Source organism: Trypanosoma cruzi, genomic scaffold, assembly GCF_000209065.1.
Source record: "Trypanosoma cruzi strain CL Brener 1047053517145 genomic scaffold, whole genome shotgun sequence".
NCBI classification, from domain to species: Eukaryota; Euglenozoa; class Kinetoplastea; order Trypanosomatida; family Trypanosomatidae; genus Trypanosoma; species Trypanosoma cruzi.
Window position 1 is genome coordinate 90,660 of NW_001849571.1, and position 21,349 is coordinate 112,008.

The following is a 21,349-nucleotide window of genomic DNA, read 5'->3' on the forward strand; positions in this document are numbered from 1 at the left end:
CACGTGTTGACTACAAGCACACACACGCACACACAGATAGAGAGAGAGAGAGAAACACACACGCAGGCCGCCCGTTATGGCAAATGTTTCACGTTTATCTCTGTCAAAGCTGATTCCCACAGTTTTGGCAAAAGCGAGCTGTCACACGCGGCCTCGCAAAACCGCAACTAAGACAAAAGCGTGGGGCTTGTCGCAAAATGCCCGTTTCCAGCGGGGGCAAACCTCCCGACGAGGAACTCTTGGGAATCATGTCGCTGCTATTTCCTCCCGCCACTCCATTGCGCTGCACTGGTACGGTCACCGGACTCTTTGAGCGGCTTCGGGTGGTGGAAGGAGGCAACGAAAGGCCGCTCCGCTCCACAGCTGCAGCCCGGACCGATTCCCGACGTCTATTCCGTCGCCCCTGGGCGTCACTTTCCCTCCCCCCCACAGTTTGTTGCCGCCGTGCACGAAGTGACGGGCTTGGATGTCGAGGCGGAGCGTTTGGCGTGATGGCTGAAGATCGACTCTGAGTTCGAGGCTTCGTGGATGGCGAGGCGGATCTTGGGCGAAGCGATGACCGACGATGCGCTGATGTCAGGGGCAGCGAGAGCTCCCTTACGCCCCTCCATATTGTCTCAAGTTCCCCTAGCCGAACTTCTAATTGAGACACATCGAACTGCGATGCCTCACTCATGCTGTGCGGTTTAAAAGAGTAAAAAGACAAAATAACGGCAACCACAGAAAATTAGAGCCGTCATGTCGACTCAATTCCCCCAGTGCAGGGGTGTTCTCCTAACCCTTGTACCCACACACATACACATACACACACACACACAATATTTATCTATTCACACCATCATATATATATATATATATGTATGTATATTTATTTTTAAATATATTTCATGTCCATACAAAACCGCACTCACCATGTTACTTCTAAAGAACACACAAGAGGAAACAAAACAAAAAAACAAAAAAAAAAGAAGGAAAATTCCATCCATTTCAATTCTCCTTCTTCCGATCCTACTCACCGCTGTGTCACGGCCTTGTTACACCAGTAAGCCGTGAACAATGTACTCATAACGTTAAACGGATGCTTCAGAGTTAAAAAGATAGTACCGTATCGCAGGAAGCTGATCTTCAAAGCAATTCCTCATCCTGCATGAAAGCGTCAAGTTACATATGATATGACCATCATGAGACGTGACAATGACGCCACCCCAGGCCTCTTCCGTGTTGAGATATTCTTTGCTCGGCGTCACGGTTATCTTCGATCCTACCGTCTTCCTGTACCACTCCTCTGCGTCCTTGATCATGCCTTGCACCGCGGCCTCATCCTCCTTCCGGGACTGAATGACGGCATCCGTCCGCACCGCAAGAAGCGCCTGATGAATGAGGTCAAGAAGAAGTTTTTTGTACCTGCTAGTGTCCTTCACAAATGCAGCAATCTTCCGCCGCGTGTTCTCCCTCAGTTCATCCATGATCCTCGACCTCTCCTCCATGACACGCAGCCGCTGCGTCTTGGAGAAGTTTGCCCTCGCGACCCTGCGGTCAATGTCCACCTGCTTCTTCTTCTGCTCCGTGCTGGCCCGCACCTTCACCTTTTCCACCTCAACCAAACGCATCTTCTCCACATCATACTCCTCCTGAGCGGCGGCGTCGAGCTCCTCCGCCCGCTCCTGCGCCTCGCGCTCAATGAAGTCAATCATGCTCTGAATCTGGCGTGCCTCACTCATCTTGGCTAATGATGTTGCAAGGGGCGGGTAAAAATGCCTCAGTACCAAACCAAAACAATAAAAATAAAAATAAAAAGAACGCACCTCCTCTTGCTTCTTTGCTTACCTTTTTTTATGAGGAATAATAAAAAAAAGAGAAAAAAAAATAAGAAGAAGAAACCGCAAAATGGCAAAAAGAATAAACAAATAAAACAAATTCCTCGGCATAAGAATCCCACACACAAATACCACCACACGTTGTGTGTGTGCGTGTGTGGCCGCCGCAGTGGCAGAAGCTACACGCAGATGTATTCTCGCAGCCGTCGCCCACAGCAATGAATGCGGGGGAGAACATTAGTTAAACAAAGAAATATATATATATATCGCCGGCATGTATGCGTGCTTTAAGCAAAAACGGATGCCTTCATTGCACGCCATCCTCCCACCGCTCTCTCTACCTCCCACAAGAAGAGAAACATCAGTGGCGCATTCACCGGGATGACATGACGTCTCCAGAGTTTAAAGCGCCAGTAGTGAGCGCTCACGAGCATCGCATAAAAGGACCATCCGCTAAAAGTAATAAAAATGGTGGCCGAAGGAACTTCAAAAAAAGGCACGGCGGCTGCAGCCCCCGTCGCGCCCAGAAGAAGAAGATAATTCTGCAGCGTCGTGAACCAACGGCACCCCTCGCCAGAGGAGAAAAAGACGTAAAAACACATGCACCAGCTTGCCACACCGTAGACCCAAGCCAGTGTGTACATTAAACGGTACACGGCATCCATCTTCCCCTTTTTCTTCGCCACCTTTCGGTCCCAATTCGCCAGAAAACCAAAAAAAAAAAAAGAAGAGACGCGTAGAGAAAACACGAGTAACACACGTCTGTTACTCAGCCACTGAAGAGAGGAAGACAACACGTACTCATATACATTTCCCCCTCACGCCAACCTTTCTCTCCCTCCTCCCCTTTCCTTCCCAGATCCTTTCTTCTCCCTCATGCGCGTGAGAAATCTCTCGTATGCCGTAAGTTCATCTTTGGCTTGCACCAACAACTTTTCCGTTTCTTTAAGACGCCGCTCACGATCAATGAAGCCGTGCGCCACCTCATTGCATTGCCTGCGATCCTGCTCGAGAGTCGCCCGAACTACCATCAGCTTTGCCTGCTCAGCCTTGAGTGCCGTACTCTCAGCAGCGACAGCCTCCTCCGCAAGACGAGTTTCCTTCGAACGGGCGTTCAACTCCTCCTCCATCCTCGTCAGTTGTACCCGCCGCTCCTCCAACTTTGCAGCTTCGACCAGCAGGGCCATTCGCTGCCTCTCCAGCTCCGCTTCTATCGTCCGCATCTCGTTCTGTTGCTCCGATTTGCTCTTCAGAAGATCAGCCTCCGCACTCTCCATTACGCGTGCCCGCGCCTCCAACGCCTCCTCACGCTGGTGAAGTTCGTTACTTTTGCGGCTCAAATCCACCGCGGTGGAAAAAAGGGCTGCTTCTATCGACACCAACCCCCGCCAAATAGCGTCAAGGCCGGCTCCCTCCAGCAGCGGCAAAGATTGCCTCCCCTTTGCCTGAGCCCCCGATCCCTCCTTGCGCTTGCCAACCGGTGTTGTATCACCCGCAAGCTGTCGTCTATCGGTAAGAAAGCTTGCTACACATTCCCGCAATTTTTCGGGATTCACCGCCGTCTGTTGCCCTCTCAAGAAACTAAGCGCGATCGTCCCGTCATCCAGTCCCTCCTCCTGGAGAATGCCCTCCACCTCGTTCTGTAATCTCAGCCTGGCCGTGGCGTCGTTCAGCGATACGCCACCCTTCCGTGCAAGTTGATTAAAAAGAAGATGTGCAGTTGCAGGCCGGGCGTGTTCGGAATCGGAAGGAATATCAACCCCAAAGTGTCGACAGAAGTCAATTACCTTCCACGAGATACTCATCGCAGTCCTTGAAAAAAAACACCTGTAGATGTGTGTGTGTGTGTGTGTGTGTGCATGGGTGAGTGTAAACAGAAAAAAGGTTAGAGGTGTTCAAAGCAATGCGTGCCCCAATGTGTGGCACTCCCAAGAAACGTGATGCAAGAAATACAAATAGTTTACCCTCCATTTCCATCAGCAGCCTTCCTCAGGACCCAACTCCCTAATAAACTCCCTCGCCCGCAGAATACACTGACGCTGCAAGAAACTACCGCTGCTATTGTTAACATTATCCAATTTGGACCGCAACGCCTTCTTTTGGCTCACGTTGCTGCGCCAAAACCTTCTGAGTAGCTCAAGGGTTTCTCGGTTGGTGCTCTCTTTTGGCATCACCCAAGAAACAGATGGCGGCCGGGAAACCTCCTTAAAGGCATGCGGGGGGTGAACATCGCATCGTCGGCTCTTCCCAACTCGGCGTGATGTTATCGGCTGCCCACAAAAAAGACGTGCGTGGAAGTACGGCCCCACCGACTGCGACGCCTCTGCGGGGCCCAATTCGTGCAGAACGGACGACCTCACTTTGGGAAGGGCCCTGCCTGACATGACATTGATGCTCGATAGACCCATCTCTTCTCCTCCAGCAGGAGCAGGCGCCGCCGTCTCCTCCGGCTCCAGCTCCCGCATTTCTTCCTCCAGAAAGGTGCGTGAGAAGCAGAAGTACTTTCGCACCACCGCCTCCCAAAAACGTTGCCTTGTCTCCTCATCCGTCACCCTGCGCTCAAATATTTTCGCAAGGACCGGCAACTGGCGAAAAATATCGCTTTCCAACTGGTCCGTTATGGGGCAGAGTTTGAATGTCTTCGGGTCGAAAAGCGAGCCAATGGCGTCAAAGGCCACCACAACACCGCGTGGAAACTCCTCCTTGATCAGTGCATCCAACGCCGCCTCGTCAAGCAGGCCCAAATCCACAGCCGTCTGGCAGATGGTGGATGCCACCCACTGCCCACCGTCTCCCCCAGCAGACTCCATGCTTTGCAACTCGTCAATGAACCGCTCCCGGTCGTGGGGATCTACAAAACGCATCGTGATGCTCTTGGAGCCAACAACAACCTTCGCGGATGCCTGATCCCGCCGGGAACGCAGCAGCTGGTTGATTTCAGAACGTGAAAAAACAGAAGCTGGAGCGGCCCCATCTCCCTCCAAGGGTGTGCATGAAATCACGTATCCCCTCACCTCCACACGGCATGGCACACCGTCACACACCACCTCCATCTTATTGGAAAACAAGCAAACAAAAAAAAAAAAAAAAAAAGGGAGGGGGGGGGGGGGGCGGATGTATGCAATTATGCGCGCACGCATGTGTGAATAACAATAGAAATAATAACACATGATGAAACGTGCAAAAAAAAAAAACTCACTTTTTAAAAATGGTGAAAGTTTGAGAGTCGTCATTATCTTCACACGACGTTGCACATTGTGCAGCATAAACGCATATAAATATATACCCCCCCCCCCAAAAAAAAAAAAAGAGAAAAGAAAAAAGAAAAAAGCAAAACCTGTTTTTTTCTTTTTTCTTTTTTCCCCTGTTTCTTTCTGTTATTTCACTCTTCCACTCCTGCGCTTCCGTCAGTGTCCTCCCACAGGGGGGGGGGGGGGATGATACATAATTACATTGTTGGAATGGCTCAAGGGTAGCCACACACACACACATACAAAAAAAAAAAAAAGAGACTCTCTCTCTCTCTCTCTCTCTACATATTCGTCTGTATTTCTTTGATGTCCTTCACGCCATGCTGTAACAACACATCCCGAACGGCAACGAAATCATGGAGATTTAATACCAAAGAATCCGGAATTTCAATGGTCTCCGCCGTATCGTCTGTGTGAATCACTGTGACATGTCGTCTTGGTCGTCCACTTCTGTAGGCGTCAGTCTCTGGTATCGTCCAGGACCGTTGCACCGTCGTCACAAATCGCTCATCGTTTTCAATGGCTGGTGAGACATCCGTGTAATACGCTACAAAGTCCTCTAGAGTCACTGTAGAAGTGTCATTCTTTCCAGGCCAACAGTTAATAAAATCAAATATGGCCTCCTCGCAACTTATAACGCCCTCCTCAACGTCAGGCTGTAAAAAGACGTTAAACTTGAAAAGGTTCAGCATGTCCTTGTACTCGACGGACCCACCGCCCTCAATGGTAAGCAGCTGGAAGGCACAGATGACCGCGTCAAGACGATGGGGCGGCAATTCCCCCCGCAGTTCACGAAGGAGCTGCTGAGCAACAATGAGACCATTCCCGTCACGATCAAAACGTTTAAAAATGGCATCCAACTCCATCGGTTGAATTGCCACTCCCATGAGACGGATACTGTGGTGGATCTGCTCACGGTTGAGCAGAGTCGTGCGTTGTTCATTGCACGCGGTTCCCAGGGCCTTCGACAGCGTACGGAAGCCCAATCGGCCGCCAAAGCGCAGCGAGCCCTCACGAATACGCGCCATGATAAGTTCCAACCCAATGCCGCTGCTCATCGACAACATTTTATTGGAAAGACCAGAAGAAGACTTCAGCGATGTGTTCACAGATGCCGGTATATTCGTCCGGGCCTTGTGCGTTGAGCCTCCAATTATAAACAAATTTTCAGGATGCAATGCCACAGCAGCCAGCGACCTGGAGTGTTTGTTACCCGAAAAGGCGCAACTCACCTCAAACTCGTATCCAAACGACGTATTTTTTAAACTCTTGGTGCAACAAATAGGCCGATTCGTAGAAGCGTGAAACAAGGCAACCGCATCGCCCAAACGCACAGGGCCGCCATCGCGGATGTCATCACGTTTTTCACCAGGTTTCACAATAACAAACACGTTATCTTTGTTTGCGCCAAGTACCGCCGTCAGTGGCTGTTTACCCGGGTGGCCAATGTCGAGAACCCCGGAATTTAGATAACAGAAGCCGTCCAAAGAGGCCTCTTCGTTGGCAATACGCACATGCTGACCGTAATGTAGCACATTTTCCTCCTTTAGCTGCTTTGTGTAGGCGATATTGTTCTCGTCCTTTGCTCGGTGAAGAACCCATGTGGAGCGCACCTGCGGTTGAGGGGTGTCCACCGCGGTCACTAAATAATGATTCGGCTTTGGGGAAAATTTTGGTGCCATATCCAGAGCCAACGCTGCCTCGGTGGCGACATTCACCAATTGAAGTGACTGGCCAAGCAGAACAAAGTCCTTCAACCCGTCCAAATACGTCTCCTCGCTCAGATTCAACGTTGCACCCCAATGCGTCTTATCTGTTTGGTACGAAGACCTGTAAAATGTTACCTTATCCTCCCGGACACGCATCTCCTCGTACCAGTTGCCGATAAGTACCCCTGGGGAGTACCGCATTGGTATGCCCTCCGCATCCATCTCTTTCCCTTCCTTTCCGGAAAGAAATATAACACGGCCAGCCGCCGCAGGAAAATTATTTGCATCAATGAGAATAGCACAAAGGAATAAAAGTCATTAGTCCAAAAAAGAAAAAAAAAAGTGGAGAATCGGTGGTGGCCAGTGGGAGAAGATGCCTCCACGCAACACAAGCAGCACACACACATACACACACCAAAAAAAAAAAAAAAAAAAAGCAAGGATGCGTGAGAAACAATGAAGAAAGAGGAAGGCGGCATGCTTGTCCCCATGCCAGTATGCCGTAAAGCACGAGGATGAGCGGGCTCTTATTGTCGCTGTGTTTCTCCTTCTCCCTCCCGCGACGATGTGCAGCCATTACAGCCTCCCACAGTCCACGATGGTTACCCTGCGCGAGGGGAAGCCAGAAGGCGTCAACGGCACGCGCTCAATTTCCTCAACGGCGTCAAACCCCTTAACAACACGCCCAAAACAAATGCACGTCCCGTTTAAGTGAGGAGCCTCTTTTGCCGTGAGAATAAAAAACTGAGAGCCGTTGAGATGAGGCGCACTCACCGCCGTGCCAACAAGACCGCGTTGGTCAAAAACCGATGAACTCACTTCATCCGGAGCATCAAATGTTTCGCCGTATATAGACAGCTGCTCTGTTCCTTGGCCACTCACAACATCCCCGCCCTGAATAAGATAGCCCCTGTGCACACGATGAAAGGTAGAATTCTTGTAAGTGACTTGCGGAAGAAATTGGTCCCCAAACGAGGGGTCGCCCATGCCGGCGGTGCTTGGCACACGCGGCAAGACGTTTTCCCCCGTACAAAGCTTCACAAAGTTTTCCACAGCCACAGGGCACTTGCGAGTAAAGAGTTCGTATTCAATTCTTTTGGGCGAGCAGGAGCCAATTGCGACATCCATAAAAACACGTCCGGCAGACGCCAAATGGTGCCTGCTTGAATGCAACATCTTCTTAATTCCTTCAAAAAAAAAAGAAAGAAAAAAAAGAAAAACGCATACATGCAAAAAAAAATAAAAATAAAAAAAAAAGAATAGAAAAAGGCACAAAAACAGTGAACGCAAAAACATATGCGTCGGCCACCCCTTTTCACTTTTCGTCCTCCCTCTCCGTTGAGAGCCATTGCTTCCCATGTCATTTTCCCCCATTCTTTTTTTCGTTGTTGTTTGTTGTTGTTTTTGTTGTTTATTCGTATGTATCCTTTGCCTTCTCGTCTCGAAATTCTAATGTATTTATCTATATGTCTATATTTATACGCGTTGGTGCGTGTTTTCTATGGAAGTTCCTTTCGTATGACCTGAATGCGTGCTTATCCCGTGATGAGTTTTTTTTCGCTGCCGAAGCACCCTTCTTCTTGTTGTTGTTGTTTGGCTCTTTTGATTGACGGTCATTCATTGCCCTATGCCACCTCGGCGGCCAAATTGTGGAGCTCGTCGGGGGACAGTTGGCCGCTTACCAGACCGTTGGCGATGTGCTCATCCGCGTGATGCCACGACCAGCCAGGCTCCATCGACACCTCCCGCCAGTCTTCCCACTCATAGTAGTTGACGCACACAAAGGCATTTTCGGGTGACAACGTCTTTATTCGCCCTGGCTTCAGCCGTGCAATTTCGTCTATGGTGTGTGCGTAAAGGGGGGCGGCCTTTCCGCCAAGGCACCAGCCAATTAAGTGATTCTTATGAACCACCATGGGCGGGCACGTCGGGCCATCGCCCGCCACCCGGAATGAGAGGGAGCGCAGGTGGCGCATCACTCGCTTCACGCCTGGGGAGCCCAAAGGAGCCGCCTCGTGAGGCATGGAGCCGTAGTGCGTGCCCGGCCGAGGGCTGACCACGAGTCCCAGCACACCACTGGGACGGTGGAGCAGCCAAACAGCACGCCGAACGTCATTGGCCGACTGCGAGAGGAGAAGGTTCGGGGCCGGTGACCGTTGTTCCAGGGACAAACCCCCGCACTTGGCGGCCCGCAACACACCGCCCCGATTAGCGGCTGCGTTCATGCGAGAATAACTCAGGACGGCCTGATATGCCCACGGCATCGCGCTATTCGCCATGGCTACCCGCAATTTCCAGCGAAGAAGCCCACCCACTCCGGCCCTCTTTTCTTTTCACAGGTTTGCCTAATACACCCGGTTGGGACGAGCACCAGGCAAGCCAAAAAAAAAAAAAAAAAACCTTCAAAAATAATTATAAACAGACCAAAAATGAAATAAAAAACAAAAAGGAAGGATGTGCTTGAACTGACAAGAGACGGGTGAAGGAAAGAGATCCGAACAGGGGAGTTCCCTTCCTTTCCACAAGGTCAGCACTCAAAAAGCGCATGCACAGCAGCACACAAACACACCACTGACCAAAAAAAAAAAAAAAAAAAACCTGGAGCTCAACCCACACCACTGCTAACAACAAGTAGAAAATAACAGTTTTTACCAAACGACATACACAGATACACATAAATACAAAAAAAAAAAAAATATTTAAGTAGGAAGGCAATAACCGACACGTGAAATGCTGTTTTGCCTCACCATTTACCAATAAAGGGGTCTAAAGAGGCAAATGCATCATTTTGTGGCTCGCTTTTTGTTTTCACTGGCTCCGTTTTCGTTGATTCAGGAGAATTGAAATTTCCCCACGGATTTGCGGGAAGTTCCTGAAAGAAGTCCACCCCGCACATATTCATCAGCGTCGCAGAACCCCCTGAAGGCGTCTGGCCCTGAGCAGTCGGTGCTTGGTAGGGCACGCCATTGGGCCCCGCTGGAGGACCCATAGAAAAGGCATATTGAAATTGTTGTGGTTGTGGTTGTGGTTGTGGCTGTGGTTGTGGCTGAAAGAAATTACCACGTGTCATTCCGCCGTATCCCTCTTGCTGCACGCCAAATGGACCCTGAAATCCGGGCTGAGATAACATGTTTGGCGAATACTCCATTTGTCCAGCAGATAATGGTTGAGAAGTCGAGTAGGGTACAGGCCCCATTGTAACGCCCGGGGGAATGGAAACCGGAATATTGACGTGCGGATTTCCAGAGGTAACGGAATTGAGCCAGCCATCGAGCGGCCTCTGTGTAGTGGGAACATCTGCCGTGACGCTGGAAGCAGGCGGTGCGGCAGCGGCTACAAAGTCGGCAAAGAAATCGTCATCTGTTGTAGGCGCAGAAACATTGACGGGAGCAGATGACGAAGTTTGTGGCGTCGACTGTTCAAATAACTCCACCTGCGGCCTCGGAGCGGAAGACAAATCCTGCAACCCCGTCGAAGAGGACGGTGGCTCTAGCGGCAATGGCTTTTCTTTTGTTGGCTGCTCCGGCGGCAACGATGTCAGTGGCCGCTGCGGCCCGTGCTCCGGTAAAGGCAGATTCATCGTGTGTGGCAAATGGCAGCAGGGCGCTCCGGTGCCAACTGCCTTCAAATCATTTTGAAATCGCTCCAATTCCTCACGATTGACGTATGCCATGTTTTCAAAAGCACTCACAATAAAGTCCCTGACGGCAATATCGCTGCCGTGTGGGGGCTTATTATTCTCATAGCTGGCGAGCCACACCCTCGCCGCCCTGTCGTTGCCGCCGACGTTCAAGCAGGCAACCTCCTCGTCGGTAAACTCCGTCATGGATATTCCCTTCACTTTGTGCTGCAGCGAGCGGTGCAACGCGGCACATGTTGAGCAGACAAAAACACGAAAGTTGGTCACCACGTAAAGTGGCCCTCGTATGCCGCAATCGATGCAGAAGCGGTTCCCATTCTTCTGCGATAGTTTCCGCACCTCGTCCCTGTTGCGCTCCACCCGCCGCGCAAGCGGATTCATCGTTGCGTTCTTCGCCTCCCTAATATCGTTCTCGCTTCTGGCAGGCAAAAGAAACACGCAAAAAAAAAAAAAAAGAAAAAAAAAGTTATCAAGTGCCCCAATAGCGCCAAAACAAACACAACAAATAACGCACCAGCAAGAAGGAGCATAAAGCAAAAAAGAAATATATATATATATATATATATATATGATCCAAACGGGAAAAAAAAAAAAAAAGCCACAAACCAAAGATATCATCACCACGTTATTGGCAGCTCAGCAGGATGACGACTATGATGAGAGGTCCTATCCGCTTCTGCCAGCAATTCCCTACTTCTTATATGCGTGCACATTTGGCACTGCGTTGATCACCATATCTTCTTTGGCAAATACAACTGCTGCTACTATCATTTAATAGTGGAGGGGAGAGGAAGGAGAACCAAAATCAACTCCAGGCAGAACCTGTGCCTCTACAACTCGGCAGATCTCCTTTTAAGGCAAAGCCAAGGCCGAATGCGGTCAGAGAGGTAAAGGCCAAGCGTAGCACCAGTGAGCAGGGAAGGGGCCCAAACGGCCACAGTAAAAGCTGAAAGATACGACGCATTTTCTTTCATGCGTGGGTCTTGGCACGAAAAACCACGAGACGGGTCGGCTATTGCATCGGGAACAGAACCGCATTGTAACCCTGGGCACTTTGAGCGGTACATATAGCAGAGTGAATCAACGGGGGGTGCGGCGTCGCCGTCGCAGCTAGCGTCTGCAAGAGCAGAATCGGTGACAAAGCACTGACCATCGGCAGCGCCAAGAGAGCTGAAATAGCGTTGCATGTCCCCCATGGGGCAACCGTTAACAGCGGTGCTGGACATGTACGTATTGCCTTCTGCGTCCATGCACTTAACGTCAAGTGGTTTGCCCGTGTAGCCGCGGCTGCCTGGGCCTCCTGAAGTCCAAGTGATCTGATAAACCTGAACGTATTGCTGTGTTCCTGTGGTCTTGTACTCAAACGCGATGGCATCACCAAACTGCGGCAAAGGAGTGCCACCCACTGTCAGCGTGTTCTTCGCGTCAAAGACACCCAACCCGCTGAGCGCAGCGAATACCACCGGCATTGACCCAACGTAGAAGGCAAGACGGGCCTTGTTGTCGTTGGAGGAAAAACTTGACATCACCTCGCGAAGAAACGGACCGGCCAAGGGACCCATGTGTTTTTTGATTGAATCTCCGGGGTCCGCACCGTACAGGCGCCAAAGAAGGCGGCGACTAACAGCCCCCAGGGCGGCCAACAGCGGTTGCAAAGTGGCATCCGTGCGTCCCTCGGAGGCATTGACACACCAACTGTCGTAGACGTAGAGCGCACACAGCGACGGTAAACTTTTGCACAATCCCTCGTTGTCGGGTGGGAGAAAACGAGAAATGGTTTTAATATCCTCCTCGTTAAGTTTCTCCGAGAGCCATGCGTTATCCAAATGAGAGCTGGACTTCCATACTTCCTGCAGGATCCATGACGGCCAGCTCTTCGTAAAGGCCAGCACCTCGTCATTCCGCTGAGGAGTGTACTTCACAAGCGGTAATGCTCGGGGAAACATGCCCAACGTAACGCCTTGTCCCATGGCAATCGTCCTTGATGTCTCTTCAGCACGAAACGACACAACTGTTGTGTTGAGGTGGTTGCCAAGGTTCAGTAAATTGCCGTAGCGTGACAGAAGAAACTCGCCAAGTCGGAAAGACATTTCTTCCCCCACAGGAGATAACTCGCATGCATCACAACTTATTTTTCCATCCCTGAGACTCGATAGGCCCCGTGCGCCGTTCCGAGCAAGTATTGCAACCCTTTGTAGCGTCAAACCCTGCCCGCTGACTGCGTAAGGCAGCCCCACCACAAGCAGCAGAAGCAGCATCATTAGTCGCATTTGCATTTTTTCACTTCCCATTTAAACTCTTAACAAATAAAAATAAAAAAACAAGCACATGCACACACACACACACACACACAAAAAAAAAAAAAAAGAGAAAAAAGATGTTGTGCAAACACGCACATACACACAGAAATCGGCGTGCATGTGTGTGTTTCTGTAATTCCTATTCACTCTTATTTGTTTTATTATTTTTTTTTTCACTCCCGCGCCCAAATACAAAGCACGAAAACCCCCTCGCAGCCCATACGGCGGCCGCAGTACATAAATAGGACGGGAGGATTACAAATACAACTGTGGAGCGAATCCCCCCTTTTGGAGGACGTGCGACGGGTTTACTTTGCCGGCGGTTCCCCTTGAATAAAACGCTCTGTACTCATTGCCCACTCCTCCTGCGGCAAAACACTCCAGTGCGGGCTGGGTGTCTTTCTAAGCCATTGAAAGTCATCGATTGTTTTATACGAGTTTGCCGTGTGCTCATCGATTCGCTGCTCCCCGACACGCCCCACCCACTCTTCGTGCGTGGCGTAATTGTGCCCCTCCACCGTCGAATGAAGAAGTCCTGTCCAACAACTGTAAGGCCCAAACCGCATCTCGCTGCAGCACTCGATAATCGGCGTCGATGCACACCAGACGTAAACATCGATACTCATGGCGTTTTTTAGCCGAAGCTGGTGGCATGCAACGTATACCCTGCAGTTTTTGCAGTCAGAGATAAACACGGTTCCGGGGACGGGCAGGATCAATATCTCACAATTCTCACACGCTCGCAAGAACACGGCCTTCGATGGCCCAACGAAAAGGGTCCGGTCACGGGCATATCCGTACACATTGCTAGCATGACTTTGCTCCTCGTTGCTCCTCTGCGTTGCAGAAGCTGCAGCCTGCATCTCCATAATCACTCCACCCTTCGCCTTTGGTTGAGAAGAGAATTTAAATGCCTTCGCTCGATTCGTTGTGTCACGCTTGGCATCAATAAGCCCCTGAAGTCGTGAGAGGGTCGCATTTGACCTGGCCATTTCGTGAGACGTCAGCACGTTGTTGCTTGTGGCCTCCTGCACAAGCAGTTTAAAGCGGTTCACGACCTCCTGAGCAGCACGGGCACCACCGTCGGCAATAAATTGCATGACGTCCCGCTCAAAGTCCCTGGCCTGCTGCTCAAACTCCAACTTGTCCCACGTGACGGAGGAGGGAACAGCCGTCTTCTGCTGCCGCGCCTCTTCCCGCTCCGCACGAGTCTTCAGGAACCTCTCCTCCATGACTACGTACCCTCTTTTTTCTTTTTTTTTTTTTTTTTGCGTTTGCTGACGGAGAGAGATGGCAAGAGAAAAAAACCAAGAGAGGAATATATTGGTCGTTTATGCATCCACACAAGAACATAATTTTTTTTTCGTTCACTCTCTTTCTCTCTCTCTCTCTATTTGTGTGTGTTTCTTAGAGAAGAAACAAAAGTAGAGTTGTAAATCTCGTACTCCTCCCTTTTAAGAAAAGGTAAAAAAAAAAATTTTGCTATCTGTTTCCGCTTCCGTTCGCTCATCTCATGAGAATAATTAAAAAGGTGAATTGGCGAGACACACACACACACACACGCAGCGGGGACGACGTGCCGACATGCGTTTATTTCCCCCTCCCATCCTCTTGATAACACCTCTCACCAACAGCGACAAAACATGATTCCGATACCCACACAGAACCCCACGCAGCTTCACGGATCCGCATCGCCCCGCATGTAACGAAGGAAAATGTTCCTCAGAACATCCTTGTCAAGTTGCTTGCCCAGGATGAGCACACGTGAGCAGCCCATTGGAACGCTTTGTCCCTCCATTGGTCTGACGTCAAAGAGTTCCCCGATTGTTTGGAGTTGTAGGAGGGAATATTGCCCTGCCTTCTTCACCCAAAGCGCCGCCTTGGACCGCACCACTTCAAACGGTGGATCGTGATCCTTGTAGAGCAGATCCCTGCATATCAAGTCCACATCACCTGTGTCACGCAAAGCCAAGAAATTCGGCTGCTCAAAGAACTCCAGTGAGACGGCTGTGATGCCTGAAGGAGCATCCTGGTGCAAGTGTCCCAGTTCCACGAGCCGGCGTGTTGTGTTCAAAAACAAAATCTCCTGCAGGTTCTCCAGCCTGGAGAAAGAGGAGTGGATCACCTGCACAACAGGGTTGATGCACCTTACCTCCGCCAGCGCACGGCCCTGCTCCTCTTCCGTTGCAATGTCGCACTTGTTGAGAATGACGCGGTCCGCCATGAGGATCTGCCGCGCCGCCTCCCCCGATACCACCGGGTCATGCAAGTACCTACATATGTTCTTCGCATCAACCAGTGTCAGGATTCCCGAGAGAAACAGTGATCCACACACGGCTTCATCCTGCCAGAACATGGCGGCGACCGGACCGGGGTCGGCGAGGCCGGATGTCTCCACCAGCACCAGGTCAAATGTTCCCTTTCGCGCCATGAGGCTCTCCAGCGCCTTCACCGTCTGAGACTGGGCCGTGCAGCACATGCAGCCGTTGTTCAGCTCCAGCCACTCGTCGTCCGGCTTCTGGGAACTTTTGAGGGTCAACCCCTTCTCGATCGTCTTGCCAAACTCGAACTCGTTCACAATGACAGCAATGCGGAGGTGGTGTTCGGCGGAAAGCACGTAGTGGAGCAGCGTTGTTTTGCCGCTGCCGAGAAACCCCGTCAGGATTGTGACCGGGACTTTGGCGCTGATGAGCTCCGGGCAGTCCTCCTCATCCTCCACGGCGCCCATGACTCCCCCTCCTTGCGTCTCACCTACCCGTACAGACCCCTCAGCCCTGGCAAAGCGCAAAAAAAAAAAGAAAAAAAGGAAAACAGACACAAAGTGATGCACGCGCGTTTGGAAAAAAGAGCTCCGACAAACTGCACAAGACAAAAAAAAAATGCGTGTGATCGCGTGAGCAACCGGAAGCCGTGAATAAACTGTTGTTGCACGGTCTGAGCCGTGCATCCATTCATTGCGAAGGACTCGCCGAGCCAAGTTCTTTAGGATTATTCGCTTCCTCCTCGTCCAACTTCAGTTCCAATCGCTGTATAAAGGCAGCATAGGCAGCATCCATGTCAAACTTGTCAAGCTCCGGTTTTTTACGGCATGTCCCTCTCAATGTCGACGTAATGGAAGGCGTGACAGTTCGCCGAGGTTCCACAGGGAGCAATACTGGCGACGGCGGGGAAAGCGGAGTTCCCTCCCCCAGCAGCAGCTCCCTCGGCTCTGGTAACGTCGCCACGAGTGGCTTCGTGGGCTCCGTGTATGGTGTCACCTGAGGCATCCCAAGGGACGCCAGGTACTCAATGCGCCGGCATGTTTCGTAGTATGTCACTGGGACGCCTACAGGTGTCGTTTGTTGGTTCTTGCCCAAAATATCACTCATCAAAAGGCTAACCCTCTTCCATGAACAATGAGAGAGGCAGTGGTGAGGGATGCGTGCACGTGTGCATGCAAATACAAAAATAAGAGGAAGAAAGAAAAAAGGGAAAAGAGCATAAATGCCATAAAACTACAGCGATCGCAGGGTATTGCGGAGCGGTGATCCGCTCGGTAGCCCCCCATTACTGTGTGGACGGGCTGGAATTTTAATTATTATCCGCTTCTTTCCCTCCCTCCACCCATCTCGTAATTGTTCTCAGTTCCTCGTGCGACCCTTATTTTCCTTTTGTCCCCCGCCACCACCCGTACGCAAAAACTTCAAAAATAAAAATAAAAATTAAAATAAATAAATAAATAAATAAATACGTTCATTCTGACCATATACTGAACTACAAAAAGACACTATACGTTGGAAACACAATCTCTCTTTCCTTCTCCGTATGGGAAGGTGCGTCTAGGAGAATGCGTGGAAGAAAATCGCTGAGGTCTTGGTCCTTTCCATAAAGCTTCGAAATGGACTTCGATGTGCCACACACCCGCACCGGATTCGACTTCTCCAACACAGGGGAACTACGCCGTTGGGTGTGGCAATACTGAATAGCGGGGTACAAGTCAGCGTCACCGCAGAGAAGCACCACCTGTTCAAACTGTCGATAGAGAAATATTTCAATGACACAAGTTGCCATGGCGACATCAACGCCTGTTTGAACCCACACATGTCGAGGTCCATCGCGGGTGTACCCTTTCTGCCGCTTCATTCGTCCAATGAGACGAGAGACGACGTTGCCCAGTTGGCGGCCGCTATTCATCTCGTCCAACAGCAGTCGTTTGCGAAGATGGCTTTCACGAAATGCCTTTTCCCTGTGTGGCAGAGGCATGGAGTTCTCAATGTACTCCGTCATGGCAGCTGGATCCGTGTCAAACCAGTACGCGACGGGATCCTTCTGAAATATGTCTCCAATAAAGTCCAGGGTGTAGCGCAGAACCTCCACGGTAAGTTTGTACTGCTCCTCATCGCGGCGGTCGTGACCCTTCAAAATGCGTTCAAAGTAGCCCCCATCAACAATAACAGCAACACGGCCGTCACGCTTCAAATTGCTTGATACAAACGCAGGCACAACTTCCGAAGGGGACGTGGAGGTTGGGTTCAACTGACACCGCTTTTCATGCTCGCCCTCGCTATCGTTCAAAGACGCCTCTCCCGCTGAACTGCCATCTGCGTGTTCCTTGACCAGAAATGGCCCCTCGCAACTCTCGATGGAATGCGGAGCTTTGTAATTGATAAATCGAGACTTTAAACAGGCGCTCGCTGTGTGACCCCTTTCGTGGCAAAGATTGCAAACGGCCTCCGGACACTGGGCAACAAGGTGTCCAGCCTGATTACACATATGACACAACGCCGTCTGGGTGCACTCTGCCATCTCGTGTCCAGGCTCCTTGCAGCGGTAGCAAACACGGCCCTTTGGCTTCATGGGGCAGTCCGTGGATCGGTGCCCGGCTAAAGAACAGTGAAAGCAAAGTGGTCTGCTGTAGCAGAGCTGAGAACTATGGCCGTAACTACCGCAGTTAAAACAGCGGGTCAAAGGGCAAGTCGGCGCCATATGGCCCCGTTGGTGACACTGAAAACATTCGACAGACTGAGAACGAAGCGGACAACTGGCTTTCACATGCCTCGAGGATCCGCAGCTTCGACAAACAGACACTTCGCCGTCCTCCTCCGCCCGTGCACGCTTCTTTTCACTCGGGCAGTCCTCCTTGAAATGCCCCAGTCGTCCACAGGCCCGGCACGTCACCAACGGACAGTCCCTACGAAGATGATCCGTCGCCGAGCAGTTACTACATGTAAGACCCCTAGACTTTATAACTTTTGTTTCCTTTTCTCTATTTCCCTCCCCCTCCATTTCCCAACACAACACACACACACACACACACACACACACAGAGATAGAGATAGAGACTCTACACCGTGATCCTACAGTTTATCACTCCCACCAACAACGGAGAGCAGAAATAAGTAGATGCAGATCCTTGAAGGAATCATTCATGCTTTAAACCACACCACTCCCCTTCTCCCGCTTTCCACCAAGGAAATAATGACAGCAACAACAAAAAAACACCACGCAGAAAAACATACACACACAGAGAGACAAAAAAAAAAAAAAAAACGGCAACGTCCATGTGAATATCTCTCTAATGTCGCAGGCATCAATCTAGCCACTGGAAAAAGGAACACTTTCGAGCAGCACATGTGAGAAATCGCTTCCCCTTAGAGACTTCCTTCCTCGACACCAGCTGCTTCGCGGGTACACCACACTCACACAAGGTGCCGGTGGCGCTCCCCTTCGCCGGTTTACTCCGGATATTTGCCTCCCTTCCTCTTAAAGAAGGCAAACTGTAGGGTGCCGGATGCTCTTGTTGTGGTTGTTGCTGTTGTTGGTTCGCATGCTCACGATCTGCTGTATGGTCATTGCCCCGCGTAAACCCTCCCTTCACCGAGATGTAGTCCTGCAAACGGCCATCGCAGAAGACACACACGCAATCACCCTCCTCCAGGCCGGGGACACTCGGCATACCACCAAAATTAAACTGGAGCATAACAGCCTGACACGATGCGCAACGCATCGTCGGAGTTGGACGAACTCCCTTCGCCCACGGGAGGGTCACAGAAAAAGTGCAACCAGGAAAGCCACGACAACTCAAGAAGGCTCCTCTTGAGCCGGTGCACAAACGAATATCATTCTGTTTGCACGCACTACACCGCGCGATAGCCACACTTTCAATTCCCTTCGCCAACGGGCAGTCGGCAAGACACTGAAAACAACGAAACCCTGTAAAAGACTCCATGTCAGTGCCGGGAGGCGGCGATGTAAAACAGTACGGACATACCGTGTATGAAGTCTGCTTCTCTGTATTTCGAATTTCAAGGACACCAAAGCCACAAAGGATACACGACTGTCCACATGAACTTAACTGATTAAGGCGGCCATTTGGTACTCGGTAGTCCTTAAGACATGTATGACAACGCACACACCAAGTGTCACGTTCACCCTCTGTTTGCTCGATGAGATCCATAGGATTCTTACAGACCCCACAGTGCACCAATCGACGCTTTTCAATGCGACCTGTGCCATACGCATGTGTACCTGACGTCTGTGGTGCAGCGGGAGAAAGATGACAGCACAACTCCTCATACATCTCCTTACTTCCCAAAGACAACTTCTGGAAGACCTCAGTATAAAGTTTAACCGCGGCATCGACCACTTGTGCTTTACTGGCCTTCCCCGAGACAATATCGGACATGGCAAGCTCCATTTGTGCTCGCAACTGTGGCTGAAGAAGACTCAAGAGTCCAATCACCTCGTACGCCGAGGCCAGTGCGATACCCAAAGCGGTAGGGACCAAAAAAGAACCTTCACGCTTCACATACCCCCTATCAAGAACGGTTTTGATGTGCTGTGCTATCGTGGCATCGGTCCCAATGCCGTGCTCATCCATGAGGGCAATAAGAGCTGTCTCAGTGAGGTGCGGTGGGGGTGTTGTTCGATGCTTTTCAAGACTAATATCCTTCGGAACAAAACGTTCGCCCTGCTGGTAGGCCGGTAGGCAGGTACTGTGCCATCGTTCATACGGGTACACCTCGAGCCATCCCTTCTCAAGAATCGCCGTGCCAGAAGTTGTGAATTTCTCTTCTCCGAACACTGCAGTCACAGCCGTCGTGGCAGCCACCGCATCTGGCGAGAGACAGGCAAGAAAATGCCGGACAATGAGATTGTACAGCGCGCTCCTGTTGTCGTGCCTGGCCGGCATCAATTTGGTCGGGTAGATGGGGGGATGCGCCTTGTCGTCGTGACCACCCTTGAGAGGCCGACGAAACTTGTTTGAGGAATCGTCCAGCATGGCACCCACGTAGTCTGCAACCTCCGGGTTGTCGCGCTGCACCCCCGCAATCTCCCTCAGCTCATCGTCCGTAAAAGAGAAGGAATCTGTCTCTGTGCGGGGATAAGAGATGAATCCCTCCTGGTACAAGGACTCTGCCCACGTCATGCATTGCTCCGATGAAATATGCAAATGCGTGGCTGCCAGCTTCTGCAGCGCAACGGTGGCCAGTGGAACAGGCGGATGTCGTCTGGTGGGCCGTCGCACGACATCCACGACCAGCGCCTCGGCGTTTGGGCCGGCCGACTCCAACATCGTCTCCAACACGAGTGTTGCTGCGAGCTGATCAAATACAGACCCCCGGCAGCCGTGGAAGACAGTTTGCCCGTGACGCATCACCAAAGTAAAAAAGTCCTCCTGCACAAATCCCTCCCGCTCCCGGTGGCGGCGAACGACAAACCCGAGCGTCGGGATCTGGCACGGCCCAAAGCTGAGTACACGTGGCATCCCGCTAAATGCATCACGGAATTTGATGGTCTGAAAGCGCGAGAAGACGGCGCCAATGCGCAGGTCAATTTCTTGTCGTGCCTCCACCGCGTCTGAGAGGGCTTTGTTCGGTGCCTTGAGGCTCCGCACCGCCGATAATAAATCCCGTCTCGTCAGCGCGGAGAAATGTGCCCGGCAGATGCTGATGCTCCTGTTGACCCCCTGAACCACCTGCATCACCTCAAAACAAATATTTTCCCCCTCGCGGTCGCAATCCATCCACAGCACCAAATTTGAGGCCCGCCTGCCGAGCGCCTCCAAGTTCTTCTTCACCGGCTCCATCTCCGGCTTCACGTGCTTCGTGATGCTGGCGGTGAACAGATTGACGAGCGGGTAGTTCTGCCAACTCCTTGTCTCCGGCGGGAACTCGTCGTTCATCAAGTGCCCAGCAACGGAGGTGCAGAGCATCTGCTTCCCCTCAAAGTCAAACTCAAAAACGGGGTTGAAGCGGGAGAGGGAGTTGCCCATCTTGCAAGTGCCGTTGGACAAAACTAACGATAACTCCTTCGCAACGCTTGGCTTCTCTGCAACATTCAACCATGTCGGCATCACCCGACCAATCCCCTCCCTCCTCTCCCTCCTCTCTCTCTCTCTCTCTCTCTTTGCGCGTGTATGTATGTGTGTGTCTGTCTGTCCTTCGGTCTGCATGTGAATTGGTGTGCGTGTGGGATGGAAAAGGGGAAAGTAGCAACAATGAGAAGCAAAAGGGGCTGGCAGCAAACAAGAGGATTGCCTGCAAACACACAAACATACGTAAACACACACACACATAGAGAGAGAGAGAGAGAGAGAAAAAGTAAGATAGTGAGAGAATACCTTTTTTTTTTTTTGAAAAATAATCAGCGA

The 21,349-nt window shown here is 51.1% G+C and overlaps 13 protein-coding genes across 13 annotated transcripts, besides 29 other annotated features; all 13 read right to left on the bottom strand.

The window, feature by feature from the left end:
• Window positions 1-2,955: a sequence feature (heterozygous, Esmeraldo-like haplotype).
• Window positions 789-818: a microsatellite.
• Window positions 841-884: a microsatellite.
• Window positions 924-976: a sequence feature (A-rich).
• Window positions 1,071-1,721, bottom strand: Tc00.1047053511589.10 (ATP synthase, putative; the record flags this gene model as incomplete). The annotated part of the gene is made up of 1 exon (XM_810911.1): window positions 1,071-1,721. One exon carries the CDS (start codon window positions 1,719-1,721, stop codon window positions 1,071-1,073), a length of 651 nt encoding a protein of 216 aa, XP_816004.1.
• Window positions 1,778-1,797: a microsatellite.
• Window positions 1,842-1,917: a sequence feature (A-rich).
• Window positions 2,636-3,622, bottom strand: Tc00.1047053511589.20 (uncharacterized protein; the record flags this gene model as incomplete). The annotated part of the gene is made up of 1 exon (XM_810912.1): window positions 2,636-3,622. The coding sequence occupies one exon, from the start codon at window positions 3,620-3,622 to the stop codon at window positions 2,636-2,638; it is 987 nt and encodes a 328-aa protein (XP_816005.1).
• Window positions 2,956-3,380: a sequence feature (areas merged during assembly that could not be assigned to a particular haplotype. This can correspond to areas where the two haplotypes were merged or to regions with more than two copies in the genome that were merged during assembly.).
• Window positions 3,381-3,799: a sequence feature (heterozygous, non-Esmeraldo-like haplotype).
• Window positions 3,652-3,688: a microsatellite.
• Window positions 3,794-4,870, bottom strand: Tc00.1047053511589.29 (hypothetical protein, conserved; the record flags this gene model as incomplete). The annotated part of the gene is made up of 1 exon (XM_810937.1): window positions 3,794-4,870. One exon carries the CDS (start codon window positions 4,868-4,870, stop codon window positions 3,794-3,796), a length of 1,077 nt encoding a protein of 358 aa, XP_816030.1.
• Window positions 3,800-4,311: a sequence feature (haploid, non-Esmeraldo-like haplotype).
• Window positions 4,312-5,213: a sequence feature (haploid, Esmeraldo-like haplotype).
• Window positions 5,114-5,147: a microsatellite.
• Window positions 5,158-5,209: a sequence feature (CT-rich).
• Window positions 5,214-21,349: part of a sequence feature (heterozygous, Esmeraldo-like haplotype) that runs on past the window's edge.
• Window positions 5,330-5,351: a microsatellite.
• Tc00.1047053511589.40 (hypothetical protein, conserved) lies at window positions 5,350-6,999 on the bottom strand (the record flags this gene model as incomplete). The annotated part of the gene is made up of 1 exon (XM_810913.1): window positions 5,350-6,999. One exon carries the CDS (start codon window positions 6,997-6,999, stop codon window positions 5,350-5,352), a length of 1,650 nt encoding a protein of 549 aa, XP_816006.1.
• Window positions 7,194-7,213: a microsatellite.
• Tc00.1047053511589.50 (cyclophilin-like protein, putative) lies at window positions 7,354-8,151 on the bottom strand (the record flags this gene model as incomplete). The annotated part of the gene is made up of 1 exon (XM_810914.1): window positions 7,354-8,151. The coding sequence occupies one exon, from the start codon at window positions 8,149-8,151 to the stop codon at window positions 7,354-7,356; it is 798 nt and encodes a 265-aa protein (XP_816007.1).
• Window positions 7,969-8,045: a sequence feature (A-rich).
• Tc00.1047053511589.60 (hypothetical protein, conserved) lies at window positions 8,403-9,056 on the bottom strand (the record flags this gene model as incomplete). The annotated part of the gene is made up of 1 exon (XM_810915.1): window positions 8,403-9,056. The coding sequence occupies one exon, from the start codon at window positions 9,054-9,056 to the stop codon at window positions 8,403-8,405; it is 654 nt and encodes a 217-aa protein (XP_816008.1).
• Window positions 9,159-9,229: a sequence feature (A-rich).
• Window positions 9,355-9,374: a microsatellite.
• Window positions 9,452-9,480: a sequence feature (AT_rich).
• Window positions 9,521-10,798, bottom strand: Tc00.1047053511589.70 (ADP-ribosylation factor GTPase activating protein, putative; the record flags this gene model as incomplete). The annotated part of the gene is made up of 1 exon (XM_810916.1): window positions 9,521-10,798. The coding sequence occupies one exon, from the start codon at window positions 10,796-10,798 to the stop codon at window positions 9,521-9,523; it is 1,278 nt and encodes a 425-aa protein (XP_816009.1).
• Window positions 10,858-10,882: a microsatellite.
• Window positions 10,962-10,987: a microsatellite.
• Tc00.1047053511589.74 (uncharacterized protein) lies at window positions 11,248-12,708 on the bottom strand (the record flags this gene model as incomplete). Its single annotated transcript, XM_810935.1, has 1 exon — window positions 11,248-12,708. The coding sequence occupies one exon, from the start codon at window positions 12,706-12,708 to the stop codon at window positions 11,248-11,250; it is 1,461 nt and encodes a 486-aa protein (XP_816028.1).
• Window positions 12,722-12,742: a microsatellite.
• Window positions 12,743-12,770: a microsatellite.
• On the bottom strand, window positions 13,026-13,949 carry Tc00.1047053511589.80 (hypothetical protein, conserved; the record flags this gene model as incomplete). Its single annotated transcript, XM_810917.1, has 1 exon — window positions 13,026-13,949. The coding sequence occupies one exon, from the start codon at window positions 13,947-13,949 to the stop codon at window positions 13,026-13,028; it is 924 nt and encodes a 307-aa protein (XP_816010.1).
• Window positions 13,964-13,987: a microsatellite.
• On the bottom strand, window positions 14,396-15,445 carry Tc00.1047053511589.90 (hypothetical protein, conserved; the record flags this gene model as incomplete). Its single annotated transcript, XM_810918.1, has 1 exon — window positions 14,396-15,445. One exon carries the CDS (start codon window positions 15,443-15,445, stop codon window positions 14,396-14,398), a length of 1,050 nt encoding a protein of 349 aa, XP_816011.1.
• Tc00.1047053511589.100 (hypothetical protein, conserved) lies at window positions 15,669-16,085 on the bottom strand (the record flags this gene model as incomplete). Its single annotated transcript, XM_810919.1, has 1 exon — window positions 15,669-16,085. The coding sequence occupies one exon, from the start codon at window positions 16,083-16,085 to the stop codon at window positions 15,669-15,671; it is 417 nt and encodes a 138-aa protein (XP_816012.1).
• Window positions 16,422-16,446: a microsatellite.
• On the bottom strand, window positions 16,471-17,982 carry Tc00.1047053511589.110 (hypothetical protein, conserved; the record flags this gene model as incomplete). Its single annotated transcript, XM_810920.1, has 1 exon — window positions 16,471-17,982. One exon carries the CDS (start codon window positions 17,980-17,982, stop codon window positions 16,471-16,473), a length of 1,512 nt encoding a protein of 503 aa, XP_816013.1.
• Window positions 17,989-18,022: a microsatellite.
• Tc00.1047053511589.120 (DNA topoisomerase III, putative) lies at window positions 18,287-21,052 on the bottom strand (the record flags this gene model as incomplete). Its single annotated transcript, XM_810921.1, has 1 exon — window positions 18,287-21,052. The coding sequence occupies one exon, from the start codon at window positions 21,050-21,052 to the stop codon at window positions 18,287-18,289; it is 2,766 nt and encodes a 921-aa protein (XP_816014.1).
• Window positions 21,068-21,105: a sequence feature (CT-rich).
• Window positions 21,275-21,315: a microsatellite.